The sequence below is a fragment of the Echinops telfairi genome, unplaced genomic scaffold (assembly GCF_000313985.2).
Source record: "Echinops telfairi isolate 266 unplaced genomic scaffold, ASM31398v2 ScPeMD7_7424;HRSCAF=8462, whole genome shotgun sequence".
NCBI lineage: Eukaryota > Metazoa > Chordata > Mammalia > Afrosoricida > Tenrecidae > Echinops > Echinops telfairi.
The window spans coordinates 77513800-77526683 of NW_022111324.1; the positions used below are offsets into that span (position 1 = coordinate 77513800).

At 37.3% G+C, this 12884-nt stretch overlaps 1 protein-coding gene across 3 annotated transcripts in view; it reads right to left on the bottom strand.

The window, feature by feature from the left end:
• AKT3 (AKT serine/threonine kinase 3) overlaps positions 1-12884 on the bottom strand; it is a 322148-nt gene that overhangs the window by 48430 nt on the left and 260834 nt on the right. For all 3 annotated transcript variants that reach the window (XR_006680827.1, XM_045298105.1, XM_004699953.2), the window contains exon 10: positions 4177-4391. Coding sequence is in view for 2 of the 3 variants with exons in the window: in XM_045298105.1 (XP_045154040.1) it covers positions 4177-4391 (215 nt within the window). In the remaining variant the exon portion in view is untranslated. The remainder of the gene's footprint in view (positions 1-4176; positions 4392-12884) is intronic.

A 12884-nucleotide genomic window follows, 5' to 3' on the forward strand; every position in this document is an offset into this window, starting at 1 on the left:
GAAAATGTTTTGAGAAACGATGTACAAATGCGCTTTACACAATTGATGTGTGTATGGATTGGGATAACAGTTGTATGATCCCCTAATAAAATGTTAAAAAAAAGAAAAAAAAGAAAGTAATGTCTAGAAAAGAATGTTGGCAACATATGTACAAATATGCCTGATGCAACCAATGTATGGATTGTAATGAGTTGTAAGAGCCCCCAATACAATGATCTTTTAATAAATTAAAAAAAAATTTAAGTCATTTAACCCCTGCCTCAATTTTTAAAAGGCACTTTTATTTATTAACTGGTATCTGTCACAGTATTAAAGGTTTTTGGATTTATTTTTACAGCATTCATTCAAGGCTTCCTGGATTTAGTTTTACAACAACATATGTTTTGGAAAACAGTTTGAAATCAAACAATATAATGATTCACTTCATTTAGTATGAATTACTGGCTTTACCTTAAATCCTTATAAAATGGATAAGTACTTAACTAACAATACACAATATACCTGGAAAGGAGGAGGGTCAGGAGGGAAGGAGGAAGGATGAGAAAAGACGGAATGGAGGGAGAAAAGGGAGGAAGAGAAGGGTAAAGCAGGGAAAGAACAAAGGGGCAGGAGGAAAGGAACACAAAGGAGGCCTCAGTCTGAATTTGATACGCGTTATGGTCGTCATGCGCATCCTGTAATTGCTGAATCAGAACCACCTCACAGCAACTTTATTTGCACGTGCTCATGATTAGGAATGGTGGTATATCAGAACAACCAGTCCTCTAGGGGAAATTATGTATATGTAATACATACGTTTATTATGTTTTACTGACACAAAGGATGTGTAGCACATTTATAAAAAAATAACAAAATAAACAAGGTTCATTGTTTTAATTAGCCAATTGATTCTTTCAGAACACTTTTGTTCATTTTGTCAATATTTGCTATCTTCTGTTCAAAGACAATCAAAGGATCTAAGTGGCTTAAAAGTAGCTCAGATATAAATCCTGGTTAATATTTTTATGTTAAAAAAGTAAGATGAAAGCGACACAATAGGAGTCGCATGTAGGAACATCATTTGTTCGTCAGTGGCTGGGTGACTTTGTTGTTGAATGGGTAATCGTTTTTGAAGAGTGAATAATAAGTTTCTAAAATTTTTGTGCTAGTCACAATGGAATGGCTGCAGACCCAACAAACTTGAAAATTTAATCTCCAATACTAACATCTTGCTATGATTTCTTTAAGTTTAAAATTAAAAAATGAAACAAATCAAACTCTTGATGATTTACAGTGTTTTCTGATTTCCCGATGTAAATAGTCCCACAATGGCCAATATCAAACTATCAACATGATGCTATGCAACACAGAGGTGGTAAGAGATGTACAGATACAAGAGAGGCGAGTAGCCTGAAGGCATCCAGAATGGAAACATGTAACAACGGTTTAAAGAAGAGATGAGTTTTTATATTATCCTTGCTTGTGATATACTTAATTTTAAGTTGAATGATTTATGGAGAAAGATAAGGGTTTCCACTGCTATAAAGAGCGATAATCTTGGAAACTTACAGGGATAGTTGCACCAGGCCTATACGTAGTCACTGTGAGTAGGAACTGACTCAGCAGCGGCACGCTTGGCTTTTTGGTTATATAATCAAATTCTCTACAGTGACTGGGTTTAATAAACAAATCATACAATTTCTTTAAGTTTAATGATTGGGTCTCCCGATTTGAAATGAGGCAGTTCCCATGTATCTCTGAATAGGAAGCAAACTAAATGGGCCCTAGAAGATACAAATAATTATTCAATCCTAAACGAATTCTAGTGTTATCCTGTGTAGGAAAACCAGGATTAAGAAGTACCTAAAACCCTCCTACACTTTGTCAAAATGCAAAATGAAAGAGTCAACTGATATCTAAACAAAGCCTCCAATGATGATAAATGATTCCCACAACCTGAATCTCCTACCTCCAGATCCATACAGAATTCACTAATTGCACCACCCTGATATGGGACTGTTAGATTAAATCAGCCCATAATAGCAATGCTTGCACTTGAAACCTTCAATCAACAAATGTATTTAGCAGAGGCTCAGCACTCCCTATAAGTAGCTTATGTCTCTTCCCATACTACACTGCAAATTCCTTTGAGGGCAAAGATTTGTGCTTAGGGAATCTGCATAGCACAAACAGTTACACAAACTTTCAGGGGGAAGTGTAATATTGGAAACTATGCATCAAAGTACTATGCATGTGAAAAATTAGAACTTTGTAGCATTTTTTACATTTCTGCTCTTCTTTGTTTCAACATTTCCCCCTCATTTTGAGTGGGACCTGTAGGAGTGCATGAGATGGAAGGCAGGGAGAACGATCATCAGCTTGTTCTTTAGGGTTCCTCGAGGCTTCACTCCAGCTTTTCCTCCTCACTCTTATAGAATCCCTCCAGTTCTCTAGACATCACTAACGTTTCGTCGATGTTTATCAGATACGTATAAATGTATAGGCCATAAACACTATGCAAAGTCTAAGAACATAAACTTCAGCTTCTATTTCAGAAGCTGGAAAAGAGTCTTTAACATAAACTTCCTCAAAATGTGAAACTGTCAACATTTTCAATGTCAGTGACTCTCTAATACACAATTTAAGACTTCAAAATATGCCTTGAAAAGGCATTTATAGTAAAGATTATGAAACTCCAATTCAGAATGCCAAATTAATCATTATCTACTATGGATTATTCACTATTAAGAACTTCATAGAGGTCACATTTCCTATCAAGTCTACATGGGAAGATGGAAGATTAAAAAAAACCATGAAAGGATTCCAGTAAAAAGCATCCGAAAAATTGGAGCAGTATTTTAAAATAGTTGAAAAAGAATAATAAATGATACTGGCAAACTATCACGCTATCTTTATTTTTCAGAAGATTCTGGGGGTTATATATTGGCACTTTATTTTCTTTCTACCTTTTACGTTTTGGTGTTTTCTCTCCATGTTCTCAAACTCCAGTAGTCAAACCAAGCTGAAAACCACCAGACTTTCCTACCTCCTCCTCCCACTTCCTGTACCACTCCTATTTAATCATTCAGAAAGCTATAGCTATTACTCTTTCACCACTTCTTCAGGACGGACCTCAGTTATTAGCTAGACATCTCTCAAGCCACTCTGCCTACCTCCCCTGACCCTCCATTCGTCCAGTCCATTCACTGACAAAGCTGCCAGAGTTCCCTTTACGTAACACAGTTCTGATTACACCATTCCTGGCTTTAACTATTTCACTGGATACTCATCCCTTTCCGAATAAAGGTGAAATATTTTCCCAGAAACATAAGGTCCTTAACAATCTAACACGTCAGCTTCATCTCCCAATGTTACTCAACTCATATCCCACACTCCGGTCAACGAACTTCTCAAGTGCCAGGCTTATTTGCAATTCCAGCTGAACTTTACATGTACATTTTTCTGCTTGGAATGACACACTTTTCTTTCTATAAACTCCAACTCCTTCATGAACCTACTCAAGTCCCTTGAGAAGTCTAATACTTTCAACAGCAAGCTGAGCATTTCCTTGTTCGTGTTTTGTGAACAGCCAGAGAGAGACCTGTTCATCATTTTAACCCTTACAGCCCCAGTGCTTGATGCAGCAGTGGATAAACTTGATACATCTATTATAAAAGGAAATATTAGAAACTTGAAAATGCCTTATCTCCTCTTTGAGACAATATCAATCTGCTCAGTGGACAAATTATTACAAGTTGTTCTCCACGCAGGGCCATTTACATGCTAGAAATTTACCTCACATTTAATTTAAAAATTACAAAGCATCTACTATCCATTGGAATGGGGACCAACATATATTAACATACACAAATAATAAGGGACACTGTATAAATTAATAGTGTTCATATATGATTTATAAAACACATGTATAAATAAATATATAACTGAGAAATTGACTCATAATAAAACTTGATATCTTGCTTTCAAAAAATCTGATTTTCAAAGTATAAAAAGCTGAGGAAATTAAAAAAAAATTTAATGTTCAATATTACACAGTTAAATAGTAATTCAGTAGGAAAATATCTACACCAAACACACTGCATTATGGAGTCGGTTATATTTGGATTCGCTTTTACATCATAATTTCTAACCATGTTTATCTTTAACTAACTTAACTGTGCATAATTTGAGACTCACCGCTTATTTGGATCCTTTATTAAGAGCCCTGAAAGCAATGATTTTGCATCTGAAGAGAGTGTTCGAGGGAATTTAATGTCCTCCATTAGTATCAGTTCAAAAAGTTTCTCATGGTCCTGATTGTAGAAAGGTAACCTCCCACACATCATCTCATACATGACAACTCCTAGGCCCCACCAGTCCACTGCTCGACCATAGTCATTATCTTCTAATACCTAAAAAGGAAACCAGTAAAACACTGATTACTATTCTTTAGGTTGTAAAGCATTATACATAAAATGTAAGATTTTGACATAAAAATAAACGTCAACTTTTAAGAACATTTAAACTATGAGCCATCCTTGAAAAGATGTAAACCATGTCAAATATATGAAATGTTCAATCTATAGCTAGGAATTATTTGTATAAAAAAGGGGGAGGAGAGCAGGTGACAAAACAAAAGTCCAAATAAATGAGTACATGAAAAGCACTAAGGATCGAGTGAAAAGAGTATATATTCATTTTGTGTCTTAGGCCTATTGAATTTTTCATCTGATTCTACTATCATGAACTTTAAGTAACAACTTACAACTGCTCGGCCATCCTGATTAAAGAGCATATAATAGGTTGTTCACATTCTTGTATTTAAGAAAGGTAATACAAATTGAATAGTAAAAAGAGAGTAAACCAATAAAATGTAATAAGAAAGTATAATAACTGATAAAAGAAATTTCAAAGCTATCAGAAGCCTGTATATGTTTAAACTTTTTCAGGAACTATTTAATGAAAAGAGTCAATACTTAGGTTTGTTGTTTGTGGTACACTAAACTTTAATATCCAAAACTTCAAAATTTTCTGTTAAATAAAAATCATACTCAATATTTGTTGGTACTTAAATTTGTTTCTTAAAACTATGTAACATCCAGAACAAGTATAGTAAAAAATTAATGAAATTATCCGTTAGATTACATGGAGCAACCTGCTCAAATAAAAATATAACACCTTGCCATTTTCCCAGAAGAAAAAACGTGCTCTTATCTGTTTAGTTAGTTGGGTCTTCATACATTGGCATTTTCTTCATCTATGTAAAACTTTCAATATTTGCACTATTCAATTTGAAACATTTTTCAATTATTTTTTAAGTAATTTTTTCAATTACTTAGACCTTATTTTTTTGATCCTCTCAGTTTAGTAGAGCAGATTGACAAAGCCAGTGTGGTGAGGTGGATTACTTATGATTCTTCTACCCACTTCTCTAAAACACCAACCAAATGATTGGGTGGGAGCATGCAGATAGTGTGTGTGAGACACTAACAAATGGGATTGCTCAGTTTTGCAGTTCCACTGGGTACACGAGAGCTATCTCACAAGCAGGAACAGAGAATTGGTGGAGGTAAGCAGAGGCACGCTGGGGCACATAGACCATGAGATAGAGGCTATTAATAAGCCTTCCTCAATCCCAATGCCACATTTTCTTCATATAGCCCAGCTGCCTGGGTCAGTTGCTTAGAACACAGACTGAATCAAGATGGTGAAAGGGTACAACCACGATGCACACCTTTTCTCATTTTCAGCCACTCGATAGTCCCTGTTCTATTCCAAGGACCATTGCTTGGTCTGTAGAGTTTCTTCTCAAGACTATTCAGTTTGTTATCATCCACACAGCTCAATGAGGTTGCACAGACAAGGAAACACAAGTAGACCTCTTTCTGGTATTCTATACTTTCAGCCAAGAGCCACGTGACACCAGCAACATCCCTTGTTCCATGTCTTCTTCTAAATGCAGCTTGAATTTATGGTAACTCCTTGTCCATGCACTGTTCCCAATTTTTAAATGACCTTTAAATGACATTGTTCAACAACTCTCATTCTGTTGGGTCATCTCACTTGGGAATGGACACAAATATAGATCTCTTCTAGTTAGTTGGCCAATCACTTTCTTCTAAATTTCTTGATATAGACTAGTAAGTACTTCTAGTGCTAATTCCATTAAAATATATTTTTTAATTGATATTTTTTCACTTCCATTTTTTTAACTTCTAAAGATTAAACCTTATATTTCTGGTAGTATCTCTTCATGTGTAACAATATATTTAGGACCAAGGACATTACATAGGAGTCCAAATTATACCTGACAGAGTGACCCTTGTCCCCTTTCCAGATTGAGGTACTTGGTATTAACAAGGAAAGCTGTGGCTTACTGGAGTGTTGAGATGAGGGGGTTCAAGTTAATGTTTTCCAGCACGAGTAAAAACAAATGGGAAGTCTTCCTCTCAGGGCCTTCCCAGGGTTATCAGAAGAAAAGAACATATAAGTCTTTGTGGGAGCTGTAGTAAGGCTTAGATATTACACAGAAGGGAGTGGGGGATAAGTGGGAGGACAGGCAGGCCTACCTGTTCCGATCTCCTTGTCCCTTCTCTCTGTGACTTCTAAACCCCAGTTACAATCCCATAAGGCATTTCATCTCCAGGTCTCTCCCTTTTACTTTCTGCGGTGAGCACAAGGAAGCAAGAGGTAACTCTGGCAGGTGATCTCAGATCACCCAGGCTCCTAGTAGCTTTGGGGGCTGTAGACTAGAAGGGTGAACATGGAGCGGGTCTCCACTGCTACCACAAGCTAGAACGTGGTCAAGGGTTGGTGCTCGTCTGATTGGCCCCTGTATTTGATTTGCTAGTTCTTCCACCCAGATGACATGCACACATATTAAAGGCAAGAAGGGATTGAGTTGAAGCAAGGAGACCCAGGTGCACAGATTTTTTCTTACCTTCTGGACCTGGCAGGTGTCAGTGGCCTGTAAGTCCTGGCTCTGTGCCACTGCAGAGGTACCAGCTACCTAAGCCTAAGAAGCCTGTGGCAATAGGAGAACTTCATTATCTTGAAGTTTCTTTCCCATTTCATATTTCTTTCTAGCTATGGAATAGGGCTCTCTGCGTAGCTCCCCTCTCATATACAGCAGTTAAGGATGTGGTAACCTGTAGAAGTTAGAACGAGCATAGCGCTGGCATACTAGATTACATGTTGGGCTGTGAACCTCAAGCTCAGCAGTTTTAACCTACCAACTACTCCTTGTGAAGAAGATGAAGCTCTCCGTGCCCCTAACGAGTTATAATTTGGGAAACACCCAGGCAGGCTACCCTACCTTACTCTACAGTTCTACTTTACTCTATTGATAGGAGTCATACTTGACTCAATGGCAGTGAGTTTGAGAATCAGCAGTCAGAAGGAAGAAAATATCTTCAATCCAGTCCATGCTGAACCCACCAAGGGCAAGAATCAGTCCCCAATTCTTCCATCCCCACCAGGAAGTGGTCTGAGACTTATGTGCACTTGTGTGTACCCGTACCTGTGATACGTGGATACCTTGGTTGGGAGTGGGAGTCAAGTTTCCTGAGAGTATGACCTGTCAATTTCAGGAGTGCTACAGTTACTGGAGTTGGTCGGCTTAAGAAGCAACAACGAGGAGGATGTAGAGATTCGGGTGGAATTGGAGCAACAGCAATCTAGCTAAGAGAAATTACTAAGAGGCAGAAGATAGGCCAGTGTGATGGTGGGGCAGGAGGAAGGTAAAGAAAACAGAAGAAAGATCTAGGAAGCAAAGCTATTGATAGAGGTATAAACACAGGTGTGCACCTATGTAAATATATTAATTCATAAAAATAGAGGTATTGGTTTATGAACATATTTATATGGCAACAGATTGAGGAAATGAATGGACTTTGGACCTCTGCTGAAGCCCTCCCTCAATACAAGTACACTTTGTGCTAAAAACCTGGCATTCTGTGATGCTCACCCTCCCAACAAGAGAGCTGAAGACAAACTAGGTGCATAAACAAATGTGGTGAAGAAAGCTGACAGTGCCCCCTATCAAAAGATATAAAATCTAGGGGCTTAAAGGCTTGAAGTTAGACAAGTGGGCACCTAGCAGAGAAGCAACAAGCCCACATGGAAGAAACACACCATTCGTGCCATCATGAGGTGTTGAAGGGATCAGATAAAAGGCACTGGCAGACCCAAAACAAAACGAAACCAAAAAAACCCCATATTGCTGAGAATGAGAGGGGTCAGAGACCCAAAACCCAACTGTAAACAAATATGGCATCCCCTCACAGTCAGTGCACAGTATAGCACAATATTCCTCTGGTTCTTTGAGACTTCCTCATCCCCTGCTATCATGACCCAGTCCTGCCTTTCAGTTCTGGCTACACTGGAGCATGTACACTGGTACAGATAAGAGCCCACGACACATGGAATCCAGGTTATCTAAACCCCTCAGGTACAGAAATGGGAGTAGCAATTCCAGGAGGGTAGAAGGAAGCTGGGGGGGAACAGAGGAGGGGGGAACTGATCACAATGATCAACACATAAGCCCGTCCCACCCCGCCCCACCTCTCAGGGGGGATGAACAACAGAAACATGGGTGAAGGGAGACAGCAGTTGGTGTAAGATATAATTTATAATTTATCAAAGGGTCATGAAGGTGGGAGGGGGGTAGGGAGGGAATAAAGAGTTGATACCAAGGGCTCAAATATAAAGTAAATGTTTAGAAAATGCTGATGGCAACATATGTACAAATACGCTTGATGCAATTGATGTATGGAATGTTAGAAGAGCTGTAAGAGGCCCCAATAAAATGATTGTTTTAAAAAAGAATCATTCTAACAGGTGGTTGCTGCTGGTGGGAGGGCCTGAATTAACCAGGTGGGTGTGGGGCATCTGGGAGAGTTGTCCCTAGACACTGAGTTGGTGGGAGCTGGGGGAGACTCAACCCTCAGTACTGGGAAGGGAGGATGGGGACAGCAGGATAACAAAGTATGCCTCTGGTCCCAGTTCAGTGCTGTGGGCCTGGTATACTTTTGAGCAGTGCAGCTAATTATTCAGTTGATTCCTCCTTAGACTCAATGGGGTGGAGGTAGGGGAGTCACCTTAAGTTTACTGTCTCTAGCTGTCACTCCAAGGCCTTCCCTTCTGCAAAAGGTCTCAGATCAAATGCCAAAGGCGCTCAGCCTGCAGGTGGTTTCATTCTCTGTACTGGCTCCTGCCTCACACTATGGTTGCTGGTGCAACTAGTATTCTCACTGGCGGTACTTTCCTGTCCCAAATCCAGCTGCTGTATTCACCTTGTTTCACTTGGGATCTGCCTACACTGTCTCTGTCATAACAGAGATTCTGTGAAGTTGGCTTTTTCTTGCCTGTGCATGTGCCTTCTGTGCCCCCAAATCGCTGAATGTGTGCAGGGCCACTCACTACCTCTTGCTTCTATCATTGCTTGTTTGTGTTTCCTGTTTACATTTCCAATAGATGTTTAACCCAATTCTGTATCTTCTCCTCTAATGTTCAGAGTTCCAGAATTATCTTGTGTGTTTACTCCATTTTTCTGGTCTTGGTTTTAAAGGGATGAGGCTGAACCTGTTTCCAGGATACCATCTTGTCTCTGCCACCAGAAAAATGGCTCCTTAGAAGATCTATTCAGGACATTTATTAGGAATGTTATGAAATGAGTTTTATTCGGTTGTATCACCATTTGTTTTGTGACTAAGGAATATTTGGAACTGTATTGGCAAAGTATAAACAAGTCTAGTTTCCATGTTTTTCAAAAAATTTTTTGTAAATCACAAGCCAATCCAAATTTTTTCTGAAAGAATACAGTAACAGATTATATTTTCCAAGTAAGCCAAGCACAAAACACACATATACAAAAATATGCATTTACATTTATATAATATAAAATATACTACCTCACTTATATGAAAATATAAGAAAAGGCAAATGTATAGCTAATAGAGTTTATTAGTGGTTACTATGAGAAGAAGAGAGGAGGCAGGGGGTCGGAGGTTGTTAGGGTAATAGAAATAGTGCATTTATTTAAGTTAGGCCTTCCCGGCTAATTATTTTCATTGATGCCAGTGAATTGTACACATGTTAAAAGGCGAATTGGCAAAAGTTGCGTGATATAGTTACACCACACACACACACACACACACACACACACACACACACACACACGCTACCTTTAGTTAAAAAAAAAAACCCTCAAATGTCTATGTAGTTGAAATAAGTACTATGAGAACAAATAGGAAACCAAAAAACCAAAAGGAATTTTACTTGAGGTAAATAAAGTGCTATATATTTAACTTCCAAATATCACTGAGCTTTAAAATTAGTATACTGCTTAAAGAATCTATCACATGGTCAATCGGTACAGCTTTATGTAGCTGATAAAGGATTTTACTTTATAACAAGACATTCCAAAATCTAAGCCATCTTTTACTGCATTCCGACAGCACCAACCAAACAGTAGCACACATGCAAAAAGAGCCAAATGTGGTTTTTAACCTCTTTTTTTCATAAAACCATAAAACGCATAAAAGCTGGATTAACTGCTTCCCGAACCCACATTTCGCCAGCCGGGTTCTCATCCCAGCTGGCAAAACTGGCAATCCTTTATTTTTGTTTAAATACCTGGTTTGCAGCCAGAAGGGAAAGTGAGTACATAAAAAAAAGGGGGGGGGGAGCGCTATTTTTGAAGAGGAATAAGCAACTGAAAAATAAAACTGCATTGTTAAAAAAAACTGATAATAAACTACATTTTATTCATCTTCATAAAATGAGTATTAATTCTTAAAATAAGTGGTTCTGTTCCTGAACATACATACATAGATAATCCTATAACTAGAACTGGTTGTTATAGTACGTTGTATTGAACAAAACTGATGTACTGTATTGTTACTGACATGTAAGCTTAAGCAATTCTGAGGAACCCCTTAACCACTAAACTAGCCCTCTTTCCCAAAGAGTCTTTACTATCAAATAAAAAGGAAGATTTTGCTCAATCAGATACTCCTACCATAATAGCAGGTAGATGAAATAAATGAGATACAAAACCAAAATGATTGCAATATTCTACGTGTACACATTATAAACCACTCTTCATCCAGTAACATTTTCCTTTCTCCCTCCTTATATCCAAACGTATTCCAAAACAGTATTTTGAGCTATTGTGTAAATCTCAGTCAAACTAATTCAAACACAATAGGCATATATATATAATATGTACATATTAAAGAGATTATTGTCCTCTTTTAAGCACTTCTAATTCTAAGATTACACTAACATAAAATTTACATTAATTGACCCTAAGTGGACCAATTATTTTAGGCTACTTTTGGTATCCTCTCACCCACAGCAAAAAGGCTAATTTATTTCATGATTATCTTCAGAGCTGATTCAAAGACCATATATGGTTGAAATGATGTATAGTAGAAGTGAAAAAACGATAAAATACAATTCAACTTGATTCACATGCAATGCATCATGTAATTTAGATACATTCACAAGCCAAACATGCTCTTGGAGAAATAATCTGGTAAAAGCTTCATCATAAAGAATAAATTCAGAGGAATTTTCTCTTTTCACTGAAATAATTATCACTAACTTCTATTATTACACTCAGAATTAAGTAGCTTTGCATTATATCTACCTTATAAAAACAAACAAACAAGAAAACTCCAAACAGAGATAAAAGGATGGAACTTAAAACACTGAAATAATTGTAAAGGTTCGCAATGATGAAAGGTTATATCCAATCAAAGCCTCAACAGAACACCAGCTCAGGAACTAAAGTTTAGCTTTCTACTATGAGCAGTGGTTGCTTAGTCTTCTGATATAATAAAACCTAAAATTCAAGGAAGTCATAGCAGGTGCCAATTACTATTAAATATTCTGGCAACATTTGATGTAGGTACTTCGACTTCTAAAAAACCAACAAGTGAATTTTAAAAATCACCATGAATAGTTTTTAATTATTATGCACCTCAAAGAATGGCATTGGATAATGAGTGATGTACTTTTAAATGATACCATCAATAAAAATTCCCAATGAAATATTTATTTGGTTAATGGCCTTGTAAAAAAGAACATATTCATTCCAACATTCTTTACCAATTAGGATTTATTGGGAGGTTGAAGGAAAATCTCTCTTAGTTTGCTCACCAGGCCATACAATGCACTCAAGGTAAGCAATTATAAGAAAACTATGCATACTCTGGAGTGGTTTATTGCTCAATCAATAATGCTGACAGAACAGATGGGGGGGATGGGGGGAGAACTAAACATCTAAACAAACTGTCTGCACACCTATGTTGTGAAAGTAAACTGCGATGTTGGAAGCACCAATTTACCACTAATTCAATTAATTTTCCCCCCTGGTAACCTTACATTTCAGCTAGCTGATATTTGTGTTTTAAATACAAACATACATGTATATACGCTGTCATTTACACAATACTTTCAAATATTTTTAACATCACAAGTATTTTCTGAAAAAAAGAAGAAAGAAATTAAGAACAACTCGAACCAATAAATCTTCTAATTTGAATCTTAGAATGTATTGATGCATTGTAACTTCCAGAAGTGTACATTCAATTGCTAAGAACTGCAAATTCTATGGCTGGTATTTTTCATAAATACATGTTGTAAACAAAGTCTCAAATGCATTAATAATTTCTTAAAAGACTCAAACTGTAAATGCCATTGTCTGTGAATTAGATGCAATAAGCTAATGGCTATTTGCAAGCATATACACATAAATCATCATATGCAGATGACACCACACTTTCAGGCAGAAAGCTGGTGTGAAAAGGCAAAATCTTTGAATGAAAAAAGGCTAAACTGGATATAAGAGTAGTGATTACATGTATCTTCCAATAGACTAAATACCACCCCCACACACA